The 18,716-nt window shown below is 38.4% G+C and overlaps 1 protein-coding gene across 2 annotated transcripts in view; it reads right to left on the bottom strand.

Moving 5' to 3' along the window:
* Positions 1–16,605, bottom strand: part of LOC122082311 (cell division control protein 2 homolog A) — a 20,863-nt gene extending 4,258 nt beyond the window's left edge. The window contains exons 1-6 of one of the 2 annotated variants that reach the window (XM_042649776.1): positions 16,419–16,605; positions 16,122–16,259; positions 6,806–6,853; positions 6,540–6,724; positions 2,129–2,249; positions 1,571–1,744 (exon numbers count right to left, since the gene is read on the bottom strand). In XM_042649776.1, the coding sequence (XP_042505710.1) occupies positions 1,571–1,744; positions 2,129–2,249; positions 6,540–6,724; positions 6,806–6,814 (489 nt within the window). In that variant the 5' untranslated portion in view covers positions 6,815–6,853; positions 16,122–16,259; positions 16,419–16,605. The remainder of the gene's footprint in view (positions 1–1,570; positions 1,745–2,128; positions 2,250–6,539; positions 6,725–6,805; positions 6,854–16,121; positions 16,260–16,418) is intronic. The other variant, XM_042649774.1, reaches the window with a different exon arrangement.
* Positions 16,606–18,716: the final 2,111 nt, after the last annotated feature.

Genomic DNA, 18,716 nt, shown 5'->3' on the forward strand with positions numbered 1-18,716 from the left:
GGGGGGGGAGCCAACAAAAGCCGTCAGGTGGCTTGGATGCGATCAACCTGAAGGTTCAAGGAGGAGATGATGTGGGTATTCCTGCGGGAGGAGGCAACTGGGCGGTGGAGGAGGGAATGGGCTTTGCAAGAAACATCAAAGTAGATAGCTTTCCAAATCTGGTCCGGAGATCGAGATTTGGGGGTCCATCTACGGATGTTCCTTTCCATCCAAGGTGATTGATGGCAGCACAAAAAGCCAACTTGCCGGTGGTGTCGCAAATGGAGGAGCCAGAGAAGGACATGTCTACCTAATTCCATTCACGATGGAAAGGGAGAATGGCTCTTCTAGAAGGCCAACATTTGGAAAGGACTGATTTCCAAATATGGGAGGAGAAGGAACAGGAGAAAAAAAGGTGGGGGATATCTTCAGAGGTATGGGGGCAGAGAAAACAGGAAGGGTTGACAAGGATTTGGCGATGAATGAGGAGGGCTTGGGTAGGGAGGCAATTGAAGAAGCATCGCCAAAGGGTGAAGCTGTGGCGGGGAATATGGCCTTTGAACCAGACCACCTTGTGCCAAAGGACGGTCAAGGAAGGGGCACGAATGAGAGACCAAGCTGAGGCAAAGGAGAAAGAGCCCCAAGAGGAGGGGAGTTATCTTCTTGACCACGGTGACAAGGAGGAAGGGGAGGGAGGGAGGACCAATGATCCAAAAGGGGAAGGGAAGATGGAGGGGCGGACCATCCGTCCTGGGAGAGGATAGAAGAGACGAATGCATTAGAAGGGAGGCCAGAAGAGTAAATGACCCTAGGGGAAAGCAGGAGGGCAAGGATGCCGGATGGATGCCTAGGGTCCTTCCAGAGGGAGATGGAATTACCATTGCCGACCGAGAAGGAGATGGCAGAAAGGGCAATGGGCCTGTGTTCGAGAATCTTTCTCCAAATCCAAGAAGCATCCAAAGAAGAAGGGGCAGTCCAAAGAGAGTGGTTTTTGAGAGGACCGGAAAAGATCCAGTCAACCTAAATACTTTTATGTTTGGAAACAATTTTTCATATCAGCTTTATTCGATAAGGCGATACCTTATGCCCGCCCTTATCTCTGAAGCCCTCCAAAAGACCCTCAAACGCCTCAGTTGCCTCACCACCTCAATAACTATCAGTCAAACCTAGGTGCCTCCATAATAATAATAATAATTTACAAAGGGGACAGGTTTTGGTGAAGAACAAACAGGTTCAAGTGCCAATTTTGAGTTCATATTGACGTATATGTTGCTGAACTGTTTTAGGTGGGGTGTTCATGTCGTGCTGCTTTGTGCCAATTTTGAGTTCATATTGATGATTATGTTGCCAAACGATTTTAGGTGGTTTTCTTTTCCCCTTTTTTTCTCTCTATGTTTCCTTTTATTGTCCCTCTCGTGGATCCATGTAGCTGACCCCGTTCAGTTGGGAAAAAGGCTAAGTTATTGTTATTGTTGTTGTTGTGCATATATATATATATATATACATACAGTTTGACACATATATCCCAAGTCAAGGAAAAGAAACTTGAAACAAAAACTGAGGAAATTAAAAGGCAGTGCACATCTGATACCTCATGAGTAAACGTCCTCACAGGAATACCAAATGCCCTTGCCAATCCAAAGTCTGCGAGTTTCAGTGCATTGGTGCGGCGGTCTATCAGCAAATTTTGAGGCTTCAAATCTCGATGGAGAACTCTATGAGAATGGCAATAAGCAATTCCTCGAAGAATCTGATACAGGAATGTCTGAAAAGGAAAAAAGAAAATTACTTCATGAGGTTTAACAAAGAACAGTCCTTACAATGATCATTCCTTACAATAGTAAGAACTATTTAGCAAGCCAATAATTGATGAAACAACAAAGAAGAATCAACAACCGGAGATCTATCATACAAACCCACCAAACGATTACAACCTATAAATGGATAGTTGTAACCCAAGTTTGAATGATTAACATAAACAACTAGACTTTTCTCAGAAATCCTAAACCTCTAAATGAAGACCCAGTCTAACAATGTGGCATAAGTGAATAACTCAGAGAAAAATTTTCAAGTTCAAAACTGATAAATTAAATCTTTTAAAATTCAGAAGAATGCATAAATCCCTAAAAGGAGGAAAGATCTCACCCACTTTTATTAAACGAGGATCTTTACCAAACTCCGGACAAGAATCCATGTGCTTCTTCAAATCAAGGTCCAGATACTCAAAAACAAGATACAATCGTTTCTCACTGTGTACAACATCCTGCAACCTGTCACCCGAAACTTGTTGAGTAACTTGGTCTAAGAAATGAAATATAATATATAATAGAAACTTGACGAAGAGATCCAGTAAAGTAGACCAAATACAGACTGCTTTTCGTTGGTGAACAGCGTAAAATGACTCATACCAAAAGGTCAAACTTGTGTTATCTACCATACACTCATACATGATGTGAATGATTTCGTATGCCAACTGGGAGATCAATATTCTTATTAATGCATAAGAATTAATCAAAAGTTCCGATGTGGAAAGCTTTGACTCGAATGAAAAAACATAAGATCTTTTTTTAGCGATTAACGTTGCTCCCTTGACTCCCGCCCCCACTTCCACACCCACCCCCACCTAGCCCTTTTTTTCTGGTTGAAAAGATGTTAACAATTTTCTTATAGATAAATCTTTGTATATCATCTTCTACCTTTGCCATCTGAATAAATACAATTATCCAATTACTATGATTCAACAGGATAATCTTTGAACCATCCATGGTAGTGGGCCTGATGTAGGTAGATAAGCTTCTCTTCAAGACCCACTCGTTTGAGGCACATGGATTGCTATACCAGTAATGTAAGGCTGGACAGGAAACTACCCAACCTCAATTAGGATCACCAAACAACCCACAAAAGGTACCTGACAGTAGGTCTGATAACAGGATCTATAAACAACTTTCAGCACCTTAAACAATGTGCAAACAATCCTGAAGTGTATACTAATAGTACCTAACACCAGTAGGAATAAACCCTATTAAAGTCATGCTACATCTGTTTGAAGTGGTCACTTTATTTAGCGAAGTGTTTTTCCACTATTTGCCAACGGTTACCTTAAAAAAGGCTTACTTATTCCACCCGCAACCCTGCCTCCGAATTAACTTCCGTAGCAGCAGCTGCTTAGCTAAGCGCACTTAGCTTCTGAGGCTTTCAACTAGAGCTTGTGAGCTGCTTGTTTTGGGCTCTGCCCAAGGTGCGACATGTAGGCTTACATGCGAATCAACTAAAGATAGGATTTTGTACAGTAAGGTGCGAGGCATAAGTTGATTCAGCAAGCACGCGAGCAAAGTTTGGCAGGACCCAAACGTGTCCGATGGTATGCTCCTCCCATGCAAGCTTTAGGCCTCAGCCGATCATACCCATCCCCGAGGACCTCGACGTCGGGCTTGAAACCACCCGAATCAGTCTATAAGCTGGCTATACACTTCCTATCCAGGAGCAATAACAGAACAATACCCCCTAGCCCAGGTCACAGAATAGATCAAAACTGAGAAAAAAAACACAAGATCTCTGACTTTAAATAGTCAAAAGGTAAGAGATTACCATCGAACATAGCAGACAATAGTGTGAGTTAGATCTCAGAAAACCAGACTGATTGATGGCTGAAATCGAATCTGGACCAGTTCCTAAATTAGGTCAACTTTTGGAATATTTTAAATATCTGGATAACCATGCCTCAGATGGCCTTGATCTGCAGGTCGAGTGGCCCTTTTGATTGGCCCGTTGAGCCCCCAAAAAGATGGGTTTCAGATGACCAAACAGCAGGAATATCTGGGTTGCAGGTTTAATGCCCAGAAAACTTCAACACAGCAGTGCCACAACTGTGGTTGGAGACCTCAAGATCAAGAGCAACAATAGAAACCAATAAGGCTTTAATGAACCTCAGTAGGCCTCGGATTATTTCAAACAAGCACAGAATATAGGAGAATAAGAAAGGGAGAAAAGCAGGGATCGATGGATACGAGATGGGGGTAGTTAGCTCTCACAGCCTAGGCATCTCAACTATCATGACTCTCTTAGTTTTAGCCTCTCTCAGGACAATAGTTGCACAACGCAAGCTTCAATCTTCATTAATAAATTGTGAGGAGACCTGTATGGGTCTGTAACAATTTATACGCCCAATTATAGAGTCTCAAAATAGAAAGTAACAAAAATAGAAACATAAAGAAAAAGGAAACATAAGAAGAAAAGAAAGTCTCTAAACAAGTGAGATCCTCTTCGGACAAGAATAATGAACCAAAAAGGAAACAGATCACAAAATTCTCTAGAAGCTTCCAATCGATATCTTGCCGTCCAAGGCTGGAACAGCCCCCATGATTTGGATTTGAGGGTCCCAAAACCCCCAGCTGAGAGTGGCCGCTGATTGGCCCAATGGGTTGGTCCATTATTTGATGAGAGGACCACCTTAAGATGATTCTTGCGGCTGCCGTAGTGTTGCCCATAGAATCGATCTAAATCAACTAGGTAATCCAACCAAAGCATCCCTTGGGTTCTCTAGATGATGACAAGTTTCATGGCTCATCTCAACTAAATGGCCCACCATCTAAGAGGATTCTCTCTTACGTATTCAAAGGTATCAAATCACTGGAGTAAAAAAGTGGCAACTCTAACTGTTGGATAAATTGGAGGTCATGCAGATTAACCATTTGTAAAACTTCAAGCCAATCTCGATCATATAGCCTTACCATGTATTCATTCTTTCCCTAACTGTTCAAATTTTGAGAAAATTAATTGTCAACTTTCCCACATTAGGTAATCCTTTTGGGATGAAACTTACCACATGAGTCAAAGAAGTGGAAAATACATCCATAAAATTCCCCACAAGCCAAAGATGACATGTGCTGAAAATTATCATTAGCATCATCATTGTCAATCTGTCATTATCATTATTTTTTTAACAAATAAACACTAATGGTCCAGGAAGGCCTTTTGAACAAATGCCTTCATTGAGCACTTGCTAGAGGCAATGCAAATATAGAGTAATGCATTAATTATGCAAGAAATAAAATAAGCATATAATTCGAGCATGTAAGTCCACGGTTTAAAGTATCGGTATCATGTATTGAATTAGAAGGGTGATTTTAAGAGAGACGTATCATATCGGATCGCAGAGACATAAGATACACTATAGATATGCATGTGAATGGCCAAGACCATGGATGTGCTTAGGATAAATGCAAAATACAGTTTTGAAGCATAAAACATCATATTAAACACTATTAAAAAGATGTATTATAGCAGTTTGATGCAAGGAATTGAGCTGTTTTTTTTTTTTTAATTCTAATGATGCATAAAAATAATACAAAAGAGGAGATTTGAGCCCAAAAAAAAGTGATCAGCAACTTTACCTCTTTTTCACTCAAATTTGTTTCAACTTTCAATCCATGATATGAGCACTATAAATCCCCAAAAATTGTTGAAATGTTAAGGATTAGGGTCTCTTTTTATGCTAGATGATTTCCCCCAACTCAAATTGGAGAGAAAAATAAGCTTCCAAGGCCTTAAGTTGCTATCTGTTTCGTACCTCAATCACGGAGTCTGTTTTGCAAGTTTAAATGAGGTGTATCAAGTGTGTCTTACCTGTATCGATTTATATCAGTCCCATATCAACCCATCGATTGATAAAAGAAATAAACAATTGTTTTTTGTTTTTCTAAGTATCAAATCAGTACCGTATTTTATCTATTCATATCGATCTCGTATCAAATGCTCAACACTCAAAGGCATCTCCAACGGAGAATTTCATCGGACGGATTAAAATCAGCCATGTTATGTACGGCACAATATTGAGCAACCAACCAATCAAAAACAAATCCATAGAAAACCCATAATTAAGATGGTATAGAGAGGTGTATGGGTGGCAATAATATAGAGGATAGAACTAGAAATGAGTCTTATTTGGATCTTAGAGGTAACAATAATAGATCACTAGATGGGAGAACGTCACAACAAAATTTTTTCTACACTGGCCCGTTTGGAGAGGTTTTCTAAGCAGGCCACCAATTTCTGCCATGTGGAGTGTGATGGTGCAATACCGACAGTTGGAAATGTAGAAAATGATCTGGATTGGCAAGGTGTCAAATTTCAATCTCAAATTCAATCAAATAACTCTATGTATGTCCAGGAATCCCTGCATATCTCAGTCATCCATTTTTGGGCGTACACCCTCTTCATAGTCCTTAAATTTTCACCACTCTATTTTGCCACTTGGACAACTCCGATTGGGGTGAAACTTCACATGAGAACAAGACACTCTAGGGTCCACTTTCGACAAAATTAGACTCATTTGATGAGCCATGTGGAAAACCAAGGCCTTCTTGGAGAACCTCTTCAGACCGGACCAAATGGAAATCCCTTCCCCCAAAAGTCATTTGCGATAGTTTGGTTATGTATAACTAATGACAATATTGCACCAACAAGAGGAAATAGAATTGTTCTCCTGTACCATGCCCCAGATTTAATTATTTCACCCCATACAGTTAATACTAAGGAAATAAGTGGAATTGCAGGAGAACCTGACTATGTTTCCATGCTGCATCTCCTTCAAGAGGGAAATTTCTCTTATTGCCGTGCTAGGTACTCCTTCATCTTCCTGCTCTAAGCGAATCTTTTTAAGAGCTATAGTCTCATTGGTCAAACGGTCACGAGCCTTGTAAACTACACCATAAGTTCCTTCTCCAATCTTCTCAACTTTTTCATACTGCCAACATTAACACGTTAACCTAAAACAAGGCAACCCAAAAAGAAAAAGCTGTCAAGCAGCAAGAAAGGGACCCACTACCTGGTCCATTGTTTCCTGAATAAATTGCTTCACCACACAAAGATAAGCCTGAAAACCGATGTCAGCAAGATTAGACAAGATCAATAACCTCAAGAAAGCTCATTTAAAAAGGCATGACAAGTACTAATGCTCAACAAAATTAAATAATTTAAAATAAGAAAGAAGACAAGAAGAAAGTCGAAAACACTATGACGATAGAAGATATTCAACCAAATATAGAAAAACAAAAGGATTCGTGAGTTTGCACAGAACCCAAAAATACAACATAAAAAATTAGTAAATTCAATAATCTCATAATAATGCACTATAAGTAGCACTACTTAAATGGCATAGTGAAACATAAAGATGGAACCATCAAAATTCTCAAGCAGTATAGCCCACCCAAATTGATCTGGACAGTTAGCTTTAATATAGACAATACATGAGTCTAATCTATTAAACAAAAATAATTGATTCCATTGAGTTTCTAGATAGAGATCTAAGAAGATATTGAAGGATAAATACTTTATCAAAGAACAATAATCATAAACCGATAGAAATTGAAAAATAGAAGACCTCTACAATCAATCCAGATTGTAAATTAATTCTAAAACTCGTCTGAAGAACAGGAAATCAGCAGCAATAATGTAAATTAGAATAAGGATAAACAATATAATATTAAAGAAAAAACCACTAATTCGAACCTAAATGTCTCTCATCATATTAGAAAATAAACTAGAATAGTTGCAACTCCAGACCATAGTTGTCACGGCGTCAAATCAATCCAAGGCGGTGGAGGGGTGGCTAATCGATTTGGCGATGAATCGCCCGTTATGGCGTTGCCATGGCGGTCAAATCGCCCATGTGTCATTTTTTATTTTTCCTATTTTCTAAAGTTATTTAGTATGCTATTTTTTTATTTTTCCTATTTTCTAAAGTTATTTAGCATGCTACAAGCCTACAATATATACCCTATAATATATAAAACCAACATTAAGTAACATCAAATCATCAAAAATCAACATAGCCCTATCAAAATCACCTTGCATTTTACAAAAAATCGACCCCCTAGTGAATCAGACGTGACCTGGGCATGGCGGAGCCATGGCGACGCCTATCAGCCAATGGCAACCGCCATTTGTGAGTCACATAAATCGTAGCACTGCCATGAACTTCTTTTTCTGCCAGGACGCCAAATCGCCGCCTTGGCGACGCCATGACAACTGCTCCAGACCCCACTTAATAACCATCACCCAGTGGAATAAGTTTATTACTAAAATCAGATTTAGTACTAGGCCCATTGGAACAAGTTGCACTGAAATTCCCTGGAGGACAAATAAAAATTCTGACCAACACATCATGATTAAGAGACAATGAAGAGTAGTAGTTCCTACTTGATCCATATAGGATCATAGAAATAGATTAGCTCCCAAATCGAATGATCAATTGCCATAAGCAGAAGGAGAATGTGACTGAGCTACCATCATGTTCAAGCGGAAATCAATTCCAGATGCATCCAGAATCAACTTAAACCACATATTAAAAGAATATATAAAAGAAACTAAAATAATAGACGACCAAAATGAAGCAAATTGTTCCCAAGATCCACATATTCCCAACAAAACTAAATGCAACCAATGAGGTGAGTGGAATTCTTATGTGGAGAAAACAAGTATCTGCAGGAGAATCAATATTCTGCAAAAATACTATGCCTACTACTTTAGTTGATTATTATTTTTAAGCAACAATTTACATTTTAAAACCAAATATATCTCCCTAACTAACATTGTACCCAAGCATAAGAAAACTGATGGCTTTTTAAGGACTGGAACTAGTAAGATTATTAGTATACCAAAGTCCCATGCATAAGGCAACAGGTATTCATCTAAATCATAAAATGCCATAAACTCTACTCTTTTATAGGAGTCTCCACAACTGTCCACAAGAATTGTGTTTATTTCCGTTGTTCTTCTAATCTTGGATCATTGTCCTCTTGAGATTTGCATACAAATTCTGATCCTTTTGGTCCTCCATTTTTGTATACCCATATCCCAAATGAGATTCTATCTGGCTTTTGTTTGTAATGAAAACTTACATCATTTCATCAAAAGAATGAACTTACATAGCAAGAAATACAATAAAAACAGCGATGACTATGACATAACACCTCACACTCAAGATTCTGGTATGGGATATAACCTTATATGCATATCAGTCATCAACGCTCCTCCTTGCCAATAGACTGGAGGACCTTGTTATCCAAGAGAAATACTGGTACCAGACCCAATAAATGGGGTCGGTTACATGGATTCTTGCGCTCCAATCAGATCTATTGGTGGTCATACTCAAGGATTAAAGGATCGGTATCGGTCGGCCAAAATTAAGATACGTATCGGAGGGTATCGTATCGTATCGGAGATACGCTAAAGATACACTCATAAATGGATCAGAAACACTTTTGCTTAAAAAATTTATTAAAAAAAGCTATTGATAACATGTATTATGCATAAACATTAAATTGAGGGTACCGCACTAAGAATTCAAGGTTTTTAGTTGTCCCATAAATGTAAAATCCTTGTTCCCAACCTTGATTTCCACTTTAGCTAGAGAGAAATATGGCTGGTAGCAACTTTGGAACAAAAACCCCTTAAAAAATCTTTTTTTTTTTTCTGAAAACTTATTCATCTTGGCCATTATATGACCATAGCGCATTGTATCAGTACATATTGATATTCACCGATACGTACCGATACCGATACGTACTAATACTCACTAATACGTACCGATCGATACATACCGATACTCATCAATACATACCGATACATATCGAAACGTAAATTTCACCTCGATTTTGTATTTTCCATAGAGTATTGGTAAGTATCATATAGTATTGGTGGTGTATCGGTGCATATCGGTATGTATCGTAGGATATATATCAATACAAAAGGATTTAAAAAATTCCATGTATCATATCAGTCGGCTAAATTTAAGATACGTATCGAAGGATATCGTATCGGTGTCGAAGATACTTTAAACCTTGGTCATACTTGGAATAATACCTAAACTATGCATGTCTTTCATCACTGCTTCACCTATGGTCATTTTAGGACTGCCCCTAACTCTTTTAGCTCCTCTTTACTGGCACATCCCCAAACCTCTATTGACATGGCCATACCACCTCAAACGGCTTTCTCAGAGTTTATCATGAATCTGGTCAACTCCCAAATTAGCTAATATGGTCATTTCATATTTAATCCTTCCTATTTTTGTCACATATCCATCTCAACATCCTCATCTCTGCTACACATAGCTTACCAATATGAAACTTTTGAACTCGAACATTCGACCCCATACATCATAGTCAGTCTAACGATTGTCTTATTGAACTTTAAGTTTTAAAGGAATAGGAATACATTGGTCCCACAACACTCCGGACGCACTTCTCCACTTCATCCATCTTACTTTAATCATCTGTGAAACATCATCCTCTATATCATCTTCTTTAATTATGATTAACCCTAAATACCTAAACTTATTTCATATAACATATGAAATAAGAGAAGATATGACCAAGGCTTCACCGCCTAGCCTTCGGAAATGGAATCATCACCACACCCAACCTATGAAACACCATATTAGGGTGATTGGGATCACTAAGCGGGTTGGAACTGCATCACCACAGTCCAGAAGGGCAGCATCACTACTGAGCCAACAAGGTTGAATACAAAACTCACTTCTTTTTGTCAATCGTTGGAGGGGAGACCCTTCTCCTTTATTTATAACTTCATAGAAACCAATAAAATAGGAAGCCCCTAGTATGGTAGGAGGATCCCTTACAACCAAGTCTTCCTTTAAAATAGAAACTAACATTACAAAATAGAAACTATGGATGGATTATAGCATATCTTCCAACCTTACAATTAGAAAGTAAGAAGCCACAAAGTGAAACCCACAATGCATAATTCCCCATGGTAGCTAGAATATCTTTAACAGAATATTCTAGACTCAAATCACCTCTAGATCTTTTAGAACATGCTCCAAATATCCTCTAGATCTTCTAGAATATCCTCCAAATCTCCTTGCTATGATATGCATAAGGATTAAAGTATCGGTATCGGTCATCGTATCGGTCGACCAAAATTAAGATACGTATCGGAGGGAATCGTATCGTATCGAAAATACTCTAAGATACGCTAAAGATACGCACATAAATGGATATGAAACACCTTTTTAAACACTTTTGCATAAAAAATTTGTTAAAAAAAGCTATTGATAACATGTATTATGCATAAACACTAAATTGAGGGTATCACACTAAGAATTCAAGCTTTGTAGTTGTCCCATAAATGTAAAATCCTTGTTCCCAACCTTGATTTCCACTTTAGTTAGAGAAAAATATCGATGGCAGCAACTTTAGAACAAAAACCCCTCAAAAAATTGTGTTTTTGTGAAAAAATACCCATCTTGACCATTAGCTGACCATAGCGCACTGTATCAGTACGTATACGTACCGATACTCACCATATGTACCGATACTCACCATATATACTGATACTCATCGATACGTACCGATCGATACATACAAATACTCACCAATACGTACTGATACATACCGAAACGTATATTTCACCTCGATTTTATATTTTCCATAGAGTATCAATACGTATCGATAGTGTATTGATGCATATCGGTATATATCGTAGGATATATATCGATACGAAAGAATTTTAAAAGTTCCATGTATCATATCAGTGTGCATCGTATCAGTCGGCTAAATTTAAGATACGTATCGGAGGATATCGTATCGGTATCAAAGACACTTTAAACCATGGATATGCATCAAAATGGAAAAATCCAACATGCATTTCTAAAAGACATAAGAAATGACTCCAAAATCCCCTATGAGGTGTGACATGGACATCACGGTCTCACGGGAACACAGATATGGAGTGTTGGATATGGCGATCACTTGACATAGCATCGAAACACGGATAAATGAATAAATAAAAAAATTTGTGTACATTCTTATAACGAGTTTTTTTTTTCCCAGTTTGAAGGTGTAAACATAAATACTATAAATATAGGGGTGTCCGATTCAAAATACAGAGAAAATGGGTTAGGTGAAAATATTGAGTTTGTAAGGGCATAAATGAGAATTGATAAAATATCATTTACGATATAAATGGAGAAGCAGAATCCTGGAATTTCTCTCTTTGTCCCTCATGAAGAAGGTTATCACCACTTGCAACCAACTTCCACAGTGTAAGAGTTCTTTCCATCACTGAACAAGAGGCTAATGGCTAATTAATCACCCAAAGGCTGGGGTTATGAAACCAACACAAGATCTGGAACCGCAGTTCAAGACAAACGCCAAACTAGAGAGAAAACCAGCAACCTGATTGAGGATTATCAGATCCATCTGGCCCAAGTTCCCATCAAATGGACTATAAGATATGAGAAATGGTTCAAAAAAAGTATATGTCAATCCACCGGTTAGATCTGAAAGACTGAAACTGCAACTACAAAATAGTACTAAACCATGGAGTAGGAGTTGAAAACCAAAATAGAAACATAGAGGGATTTAGTAACCAAGTAGTACTGAAATAGCAAGTGAACCAGAATCCGTAACATGCAGAAAAATAGTAGTGAGGGAACAATGTTGTACAGCACTTTGAAGGAGGCATAAAACTGCACAGAGAACTGGGAATTGATGGAGTGAAAGGATGGCTGTAATGACATGAGAACTTGATCTGAAACTGTGAAGGAAACTAACATTTTTTTTCTTGGTGAATAACGCAGGGGGGGGGGGATATACAGCCCCAAGGGGCAAATAAAAAAGAAACAAAACCAACAAAAGGGGCTACAACCTAGAAGGGGAGGGTGGTGGGGGTATCAAAATAGAAGATGCTAAACCCCAAGAGGTTACAATTAGATTGTTCCTGGGGGAACTCACAACCGGGAGGGAAGGGATGAGAGAGTTTGGAGGATACCTCAAAAGGAAAGTAACATTGGTTAGTGAATAACATAAGACTTCAGAAGACAAAAAAAAACAGCAAACTGCAATGCGCATAATGGAGAGAAAAGGTAGAGATCTGACCTTTAATGAATGGAGAAGATAGAAGAAGGATATGAACTAGGTCTCCCACCTAGAACTCGACAAGCATCTCACCAGTCTACTTGGCTTCCCTCCAAGGTTGCTATTGCATCTCACAGAAAATCACAAGCGCAAAGCTAATAGGTTGCTCAAATTGAGGGGGTGGAGGTCTGCCCCTACTTATTTATAACTTAAGAAAAAAAAAACAAAGGGAACCTCCCATGCATGGAGGACTTCCTCACAACTCTAGCTTAAAGTCAAAGAAATAGAAACTATCTAGAACTTAACTAAAAGGGATCGAATTATAAGACAGCCATCCAGCCTTTTAAAAACACAATAAATAAATGAAAATAAATACAACTGAACTAAAGCCCGCATAGATTAATAAGCCTGAAACAAAAGTCTTAACTGTTGGTTTAGTTTAGACCAAAATTGGTCCAAACACTTGGACCAAGGTGCTGACTTGAGTTCTGGTTCTTGGACTGATTCTTTGCCCTACGCATGCCCTGATGTTTGAACCTTGAATCTGCATTCATAGACCATTCACGAAATTGTAGGCTTCTCGTGGTTTCGACTTGTAAAGGGCAGCCCTCGGCACAACGGTAAGGTTGCTTCATTGCAACCTAGTGGTCACGAGTTCGAGGCAGGAAACAGCCTCTATGCGAAATGGGAGTAAGGCTCTGTACATTGTGACCCTCCCTAGATCCCCCAGTGGTGGGAGCCTCGTGTACTGGTAAGTAAAGTGGAGCCACATTACCTTGCATGGCTAAGGATACAACTCGGTGCGTACAGTAAAGATTCCATTTCTTGAAGTCTTGTGGGGTGGGATAATATGAAGTGTCATGTCAGACAGGGGTACAGCTCATATTTCAAGTGCCAGGTATCACAAAAAGGCTGATTTGACAAGTGTTATCCAACTTCCAAGATAAACAAATTTTTCTTTCATCTTTTGGTCTTTTTTCCCGAGACAATATCCTTCTAAACATCTCATATACTAGATCCTCGGTCAGCAAACTCAAAATGTATGACGTTGGTTCACAGAGGTAGACCAAGATACTTGATGACCAACAAATGATAGCAAAAGTTGCCAGTTTCTCATCTCCTATGTCTATTTCAGAAATTCTACTACCCTTGAGAGATGAGACTGACTTCAAGGTCCATGATTCTTTCAAAGCTCGAACTACGTTTTTTGATAGAGTCCCATATTTTTAAGACGTTACACAATATGATGGTATCATCATGAATTAGGGTGCAGGGGAAGAAATGGAGAGGCACTTACAGAATTTCCTGAGAGAAATTCATTCAAATGAAATTAAAGAAAAGTTTTAGACGTCGGCTTTAAGTCCCCCTGTCATATGGAGCTGAATTCTGGGCATAAAGAAACTATATTTTACATTGAAGGGGTGAACCTGATGAGGTTGAGATGGATAAGCGGAAAGAAGGCCAGAATTATTTAGGAATACACTTGAGGGTCCTAGGTCTAGCACCATTATGGGAATATATAAAAAATTCCATTGAAAAGGCTCAGCTATATGCAATGAAGACAATTGAATGCATCACTGAGAAGGAATAACACAGTGCAAACTGGGGGTGCTAAAAGGACATGAGAAAAGCAAATGGCTGATGTTGACTTGGAGAAGACTGTCAATAAAGGATGCTTATGAGTTAACAACAATTATGTCCTTAGTCAGAGGGCAGTGGCATAACAGGTTCACGTAGCCAGTCCTGAGTAGTTGCAATTTGGAATCACACTGCTGAGCTGTTGACTGGAAGAAAACCAAAAAAAAAGAGACAAAAAGAAGAAGAAGAAGAAGAAGAAGAAGAAGAAGAAGAAGAAGAAGAAGAAGAAGGAATAAGAATCTGAACAAGAAGAAAAACAAGACAAAGGATAAATGGAAACCACGGGATTGATTATTTGTTTCCTATCATCATAGATCGCAATGCAGATCTCACTGATCAATCGTAATTGCAACAGCTTATAGTATTCTATAATAAGCAAGGTAAAACTCTAGTAAAATTAGTAAAATAAAGATTTTGTGATTGTGTGCTACAATAAGTAAGTCTATTTTTAACTTTTTTTTCCTTTTATATTCAAAGCTTTTTAGTTATCCATAAAAGATGCAGTAGGTGATGATAAAATTTACATTTTTATTTTGGAAAAATGATTAATTTCACTTGGGTGAATATGAATTGTGGGTTTCACTCTGACTACCTCTTGCTCTAGAATGGCCCCATGCCCCAGAAAGACCTAATAAACAAAGCCCTAGAGTAACCTGTTGTAAAATGTCAAGTCCAACCTTCTGTGCATGAAAAGCACTTCTAATAGGGTCATAAAAATTTGAAATCAGCACATTTAACCTCGAATTTCTTCTCTGATAGACTATCTGCCACACAAAATCTGCCCCACAAATTTAGACACACTTTGAACTGTTGAAAGTTAGCCACAATGTGGGTAATAGACATGTCTACCAAGTGCAGATGAAACAACTTAAAGCATACAAAGGAGCTACATGCCTCCCTTATCCCCTTGTTTAATTCAAAAGGCATACGTGCATTACTGAGATCACTTAATAAGAGGCCAGCCTGTCACTAAATGTGTCTTGCCATTGGAAGCTTGGTAGATTTTCTATCACGAATCTAAGAGTGCAAAAAGGGAACAGTTCCTCACTTCCTCCCTTTGATCTGCAAGTGATCCAAAACAGACCCACAGCATATTTCACAGAAATGAAGTTGAAACTTGAAAGCAACCAATTAAATGATAAGTGATCTCTTCAATTTAGTAACGGAAACATTGCATGAGCCTTAATCATCACCATAAATGGCATATAAATTTTCAATAAATGTAGAAAGGAACCACAGATAACAACAACTGCCTAGTGCAGTTGGTGAGCTGTAGTGTGCAAAAAGACCATGCTCACAAGGAGGTCTCAAGTTCGAGCCTCCTGGCTGTTACCTACTTCCCTCCCTAACTATCAAAAAAAAAAAAAAAAAAAAAACCACAGATAAATTCAAGCCGTTGAGAAATCAGCATCATTCAACCAAAGGCCTTCTGCCTCATCTAAATTTACTAGGCACGGGGCAATGATAGCAGTTCAGTAAATTGTTTCTGGAAACAGCATTGCGAATTTATTCTTCCAATGAAACAAACCAAACTGAAACGATCCTACGAAACATTTACAGTTTGTACTTTAACAGAAGTACAGAACAAAATAGTTTATGTAGTAAATCACTAGCGATCCTGACCTGTAAAGACTATTCAAGAAACAAAAAAGAATCCGATCAGAATTCCAGAGATCTTCAGGAAGACTGGAACTCTAAATTAAGCCTCACAGTATGTACTTAAGACATCGTTTGCTACTATCTTCTGGGACTCACTTCAAACTGTTACCAAAACAGAGAACCTCATCAAAAAATCTTAAACGATCTTGTCATTCTAAACTCGTATTCCATTACTTTGAAAAAAGAAAAACCAAGATCATCAAAGAAATGCGATTGGGAGACACAAAGAGAGTTGTGCTGCACATACAGAACAAAACTAACCGTGGAATTTGCCGTAATTCGGAGAGTGGAGGAGATAACTGACCGGAAGTGGTCAGATTTGCGCCGGAAGTTGCAGAAAGCCGAAGAGGGAAACAAATAAGACAATGGAAAACAACGGTAGGTGGAGTAGAAGGAGCGAAGGGAAACGAGCAAGAAAAGGACAAGGGTGCGTTTGTTTCGTATTTTGTTTCTGCTCGCTTTTTGCTTTTTCTCCAATTAAGATAAGATTGGAGTAGTAGTAGTAGAATCTTTGACGGAATCTGACTTGGTAAGTTAAAACTTTTTACTTCAACGATTAAATCATTTTTTTTTTTTTTTTTTTCCCGTGTTATAAGTGAAAAAGGCCGATAGTAAAACGGAACATGCCATTTTTTTACTTCCCCAAACGAAAGTAAGAGAGGGAGAACACTTTGTTCTAGTTATAATATATGGGAGAGGGATAAGTATGCCGCCGATATTAAGTATGCTAGCGGATATCACCAATAGGAACATATGATAGAGTATCATTCAGGAAGGATATGAGGGTCATTTCAGAAAAAGGAAAGAGAGAGATAGACACAATGGGTGCTAACATACTTGATATCGACGGCATATCCAATATTTTTCCATAATATATATAGGAGTTTTGTTTATAATAGTCTTGTGAGCTAGTGTAGCCAAAAGATAAATACCTCATTAGCAAGCCTAAGACAAAAAGTTAAGTTGTGCAAAACATTATAGACATCCCAAAGTAAAGAAACTATACTTTATGGCCATGAGGTAGTTATTAGGTCAAAAACCAAGTATTTTACATGGTCCAAGTTCCACCATACTTCCTTCACATCCCATCATTTTGCTTTACTTCTTGTGTCCCAAGTAAGAGACCCCTTGTGCTTGCTTCAAGAGAATTTTCTATCATGAAGTAATCAGTCATGAGTAACAAACATTTTCCCTTAAAATAAAATACAAACCGCCCAGCTGGTCATTGGAGAGAAGGGTTATAAACAACTGCACAAACCATAATAATGGAGTTAAAGTTACGAATATTAATTAATTGAGGATCAGCTAGGAAAGGGTTTACTTGGTATTTGAGTTGTAATAGTATCCAGGGAGGAACTTAGGTATGCCGTCGATTTTCCTAGAGCTAGCGGTTTAACTAATGAGAGAACTTGGATGGGAGGGGCGTAGGGAACTTTTCTAAGGGGTGGAAGAGAGAGATAGACACAGATCTGGATATATCAGCGCCATTCCTAACCTTTTCTTTTATTTTATATATATACCTTACTCTTTTCGCCCTTTTAGAATGATAATTTTTTTCCAACAAAAGTAACAATGTCAAAGAAACCATTATAAATAAGGGTCGGAGGAAATTACAATCCCCTCCCCTAGACTATGGCATAATAGCACTTCCCCTACATACTTTCATAAATGTCAATCCCCTCCCCTCTAGTTTGAAGATTCTTTCAATCGTACCTCTTCCGTTAGATAGCCCTATTAAGTGATAACCTCATCCTTAAGGCATTACATTTCATATCGAAATTACGCTTACCCCATCCGTTAGAGAACGAAGGTCTGAAAACAACGAATTTGAGTTGAATGAAGGGCTTACCGCAAAGTAATAGTGAACGAGAGAGGGAGAGAGTTTGCAGGCTTCTCTCTTCTTATGTTAAGCTTCTGATTTGATAATTAAATTAGAATCTTGCCGCTGCTTTAAGGACCTTTTCTGGTTCTGATTTTTGGTTGGCAGCTTACATTGGAGTGACAACAAGTGCGTACCTCTGTAAAGCTTGAAATCAGTTTCTGAGACAATGTTTGACTTTCTTTGGTTCTTTCTTGGGCGTGTGGTAGTTTAGATCACTGACTTTGCTACTGGGTCTTTCCTCTTTCCTTAATTTTGGTGTTTGGAGCTTCAAATTAGAATTTTTTTGCGTGTTTTAGGATTCAAGAAGATTGCCTTTTTTTCTTGTAGCATTTGACAATTCGGTTATCGCTCCCTCTATCAAATTTTAGAACTTTTTCAAGAGATTCTAGGTTTAACTAGATGGTTAAGTATATATTTGATGTTGGATGCTTTCATTTTTCCCACAACTCATCCCACAAGTGAAATTAAGAAGCAGTGGAAGACCCACTTCTCTTTTTATGGTTTATGGTTAATTTGTTTTGGTTCTTGTCGTGGATGAGCTATCACTCTGTACTTGGTTTGATTTGAAGGCAACGCATTAGTCTGTTTGACCTATATATTGTGAAGGAGAAACCTTGCTTGAGCAGGTCGTTCTTTCTTCTATGCGTCAGGAAAGTTTGAGAACAGAGAGTAGGTCC

The sequence above is a fragment of the Macadamia integrifolia genome, chromosome 6 (genome assembly GCF_013358625.1).
Source record: "Macadamia integrifolia cultivar HAES 741 chromosome 6, SCU_Mint_v3, whole genome shotgun sequence".
Lineage (NCBI taxonomy): Eukaryota > Viridiplantae > Streptophyta > Magnoliopsida > Proteales > Proteaceae > Macadamia > Macadamia integrifolia.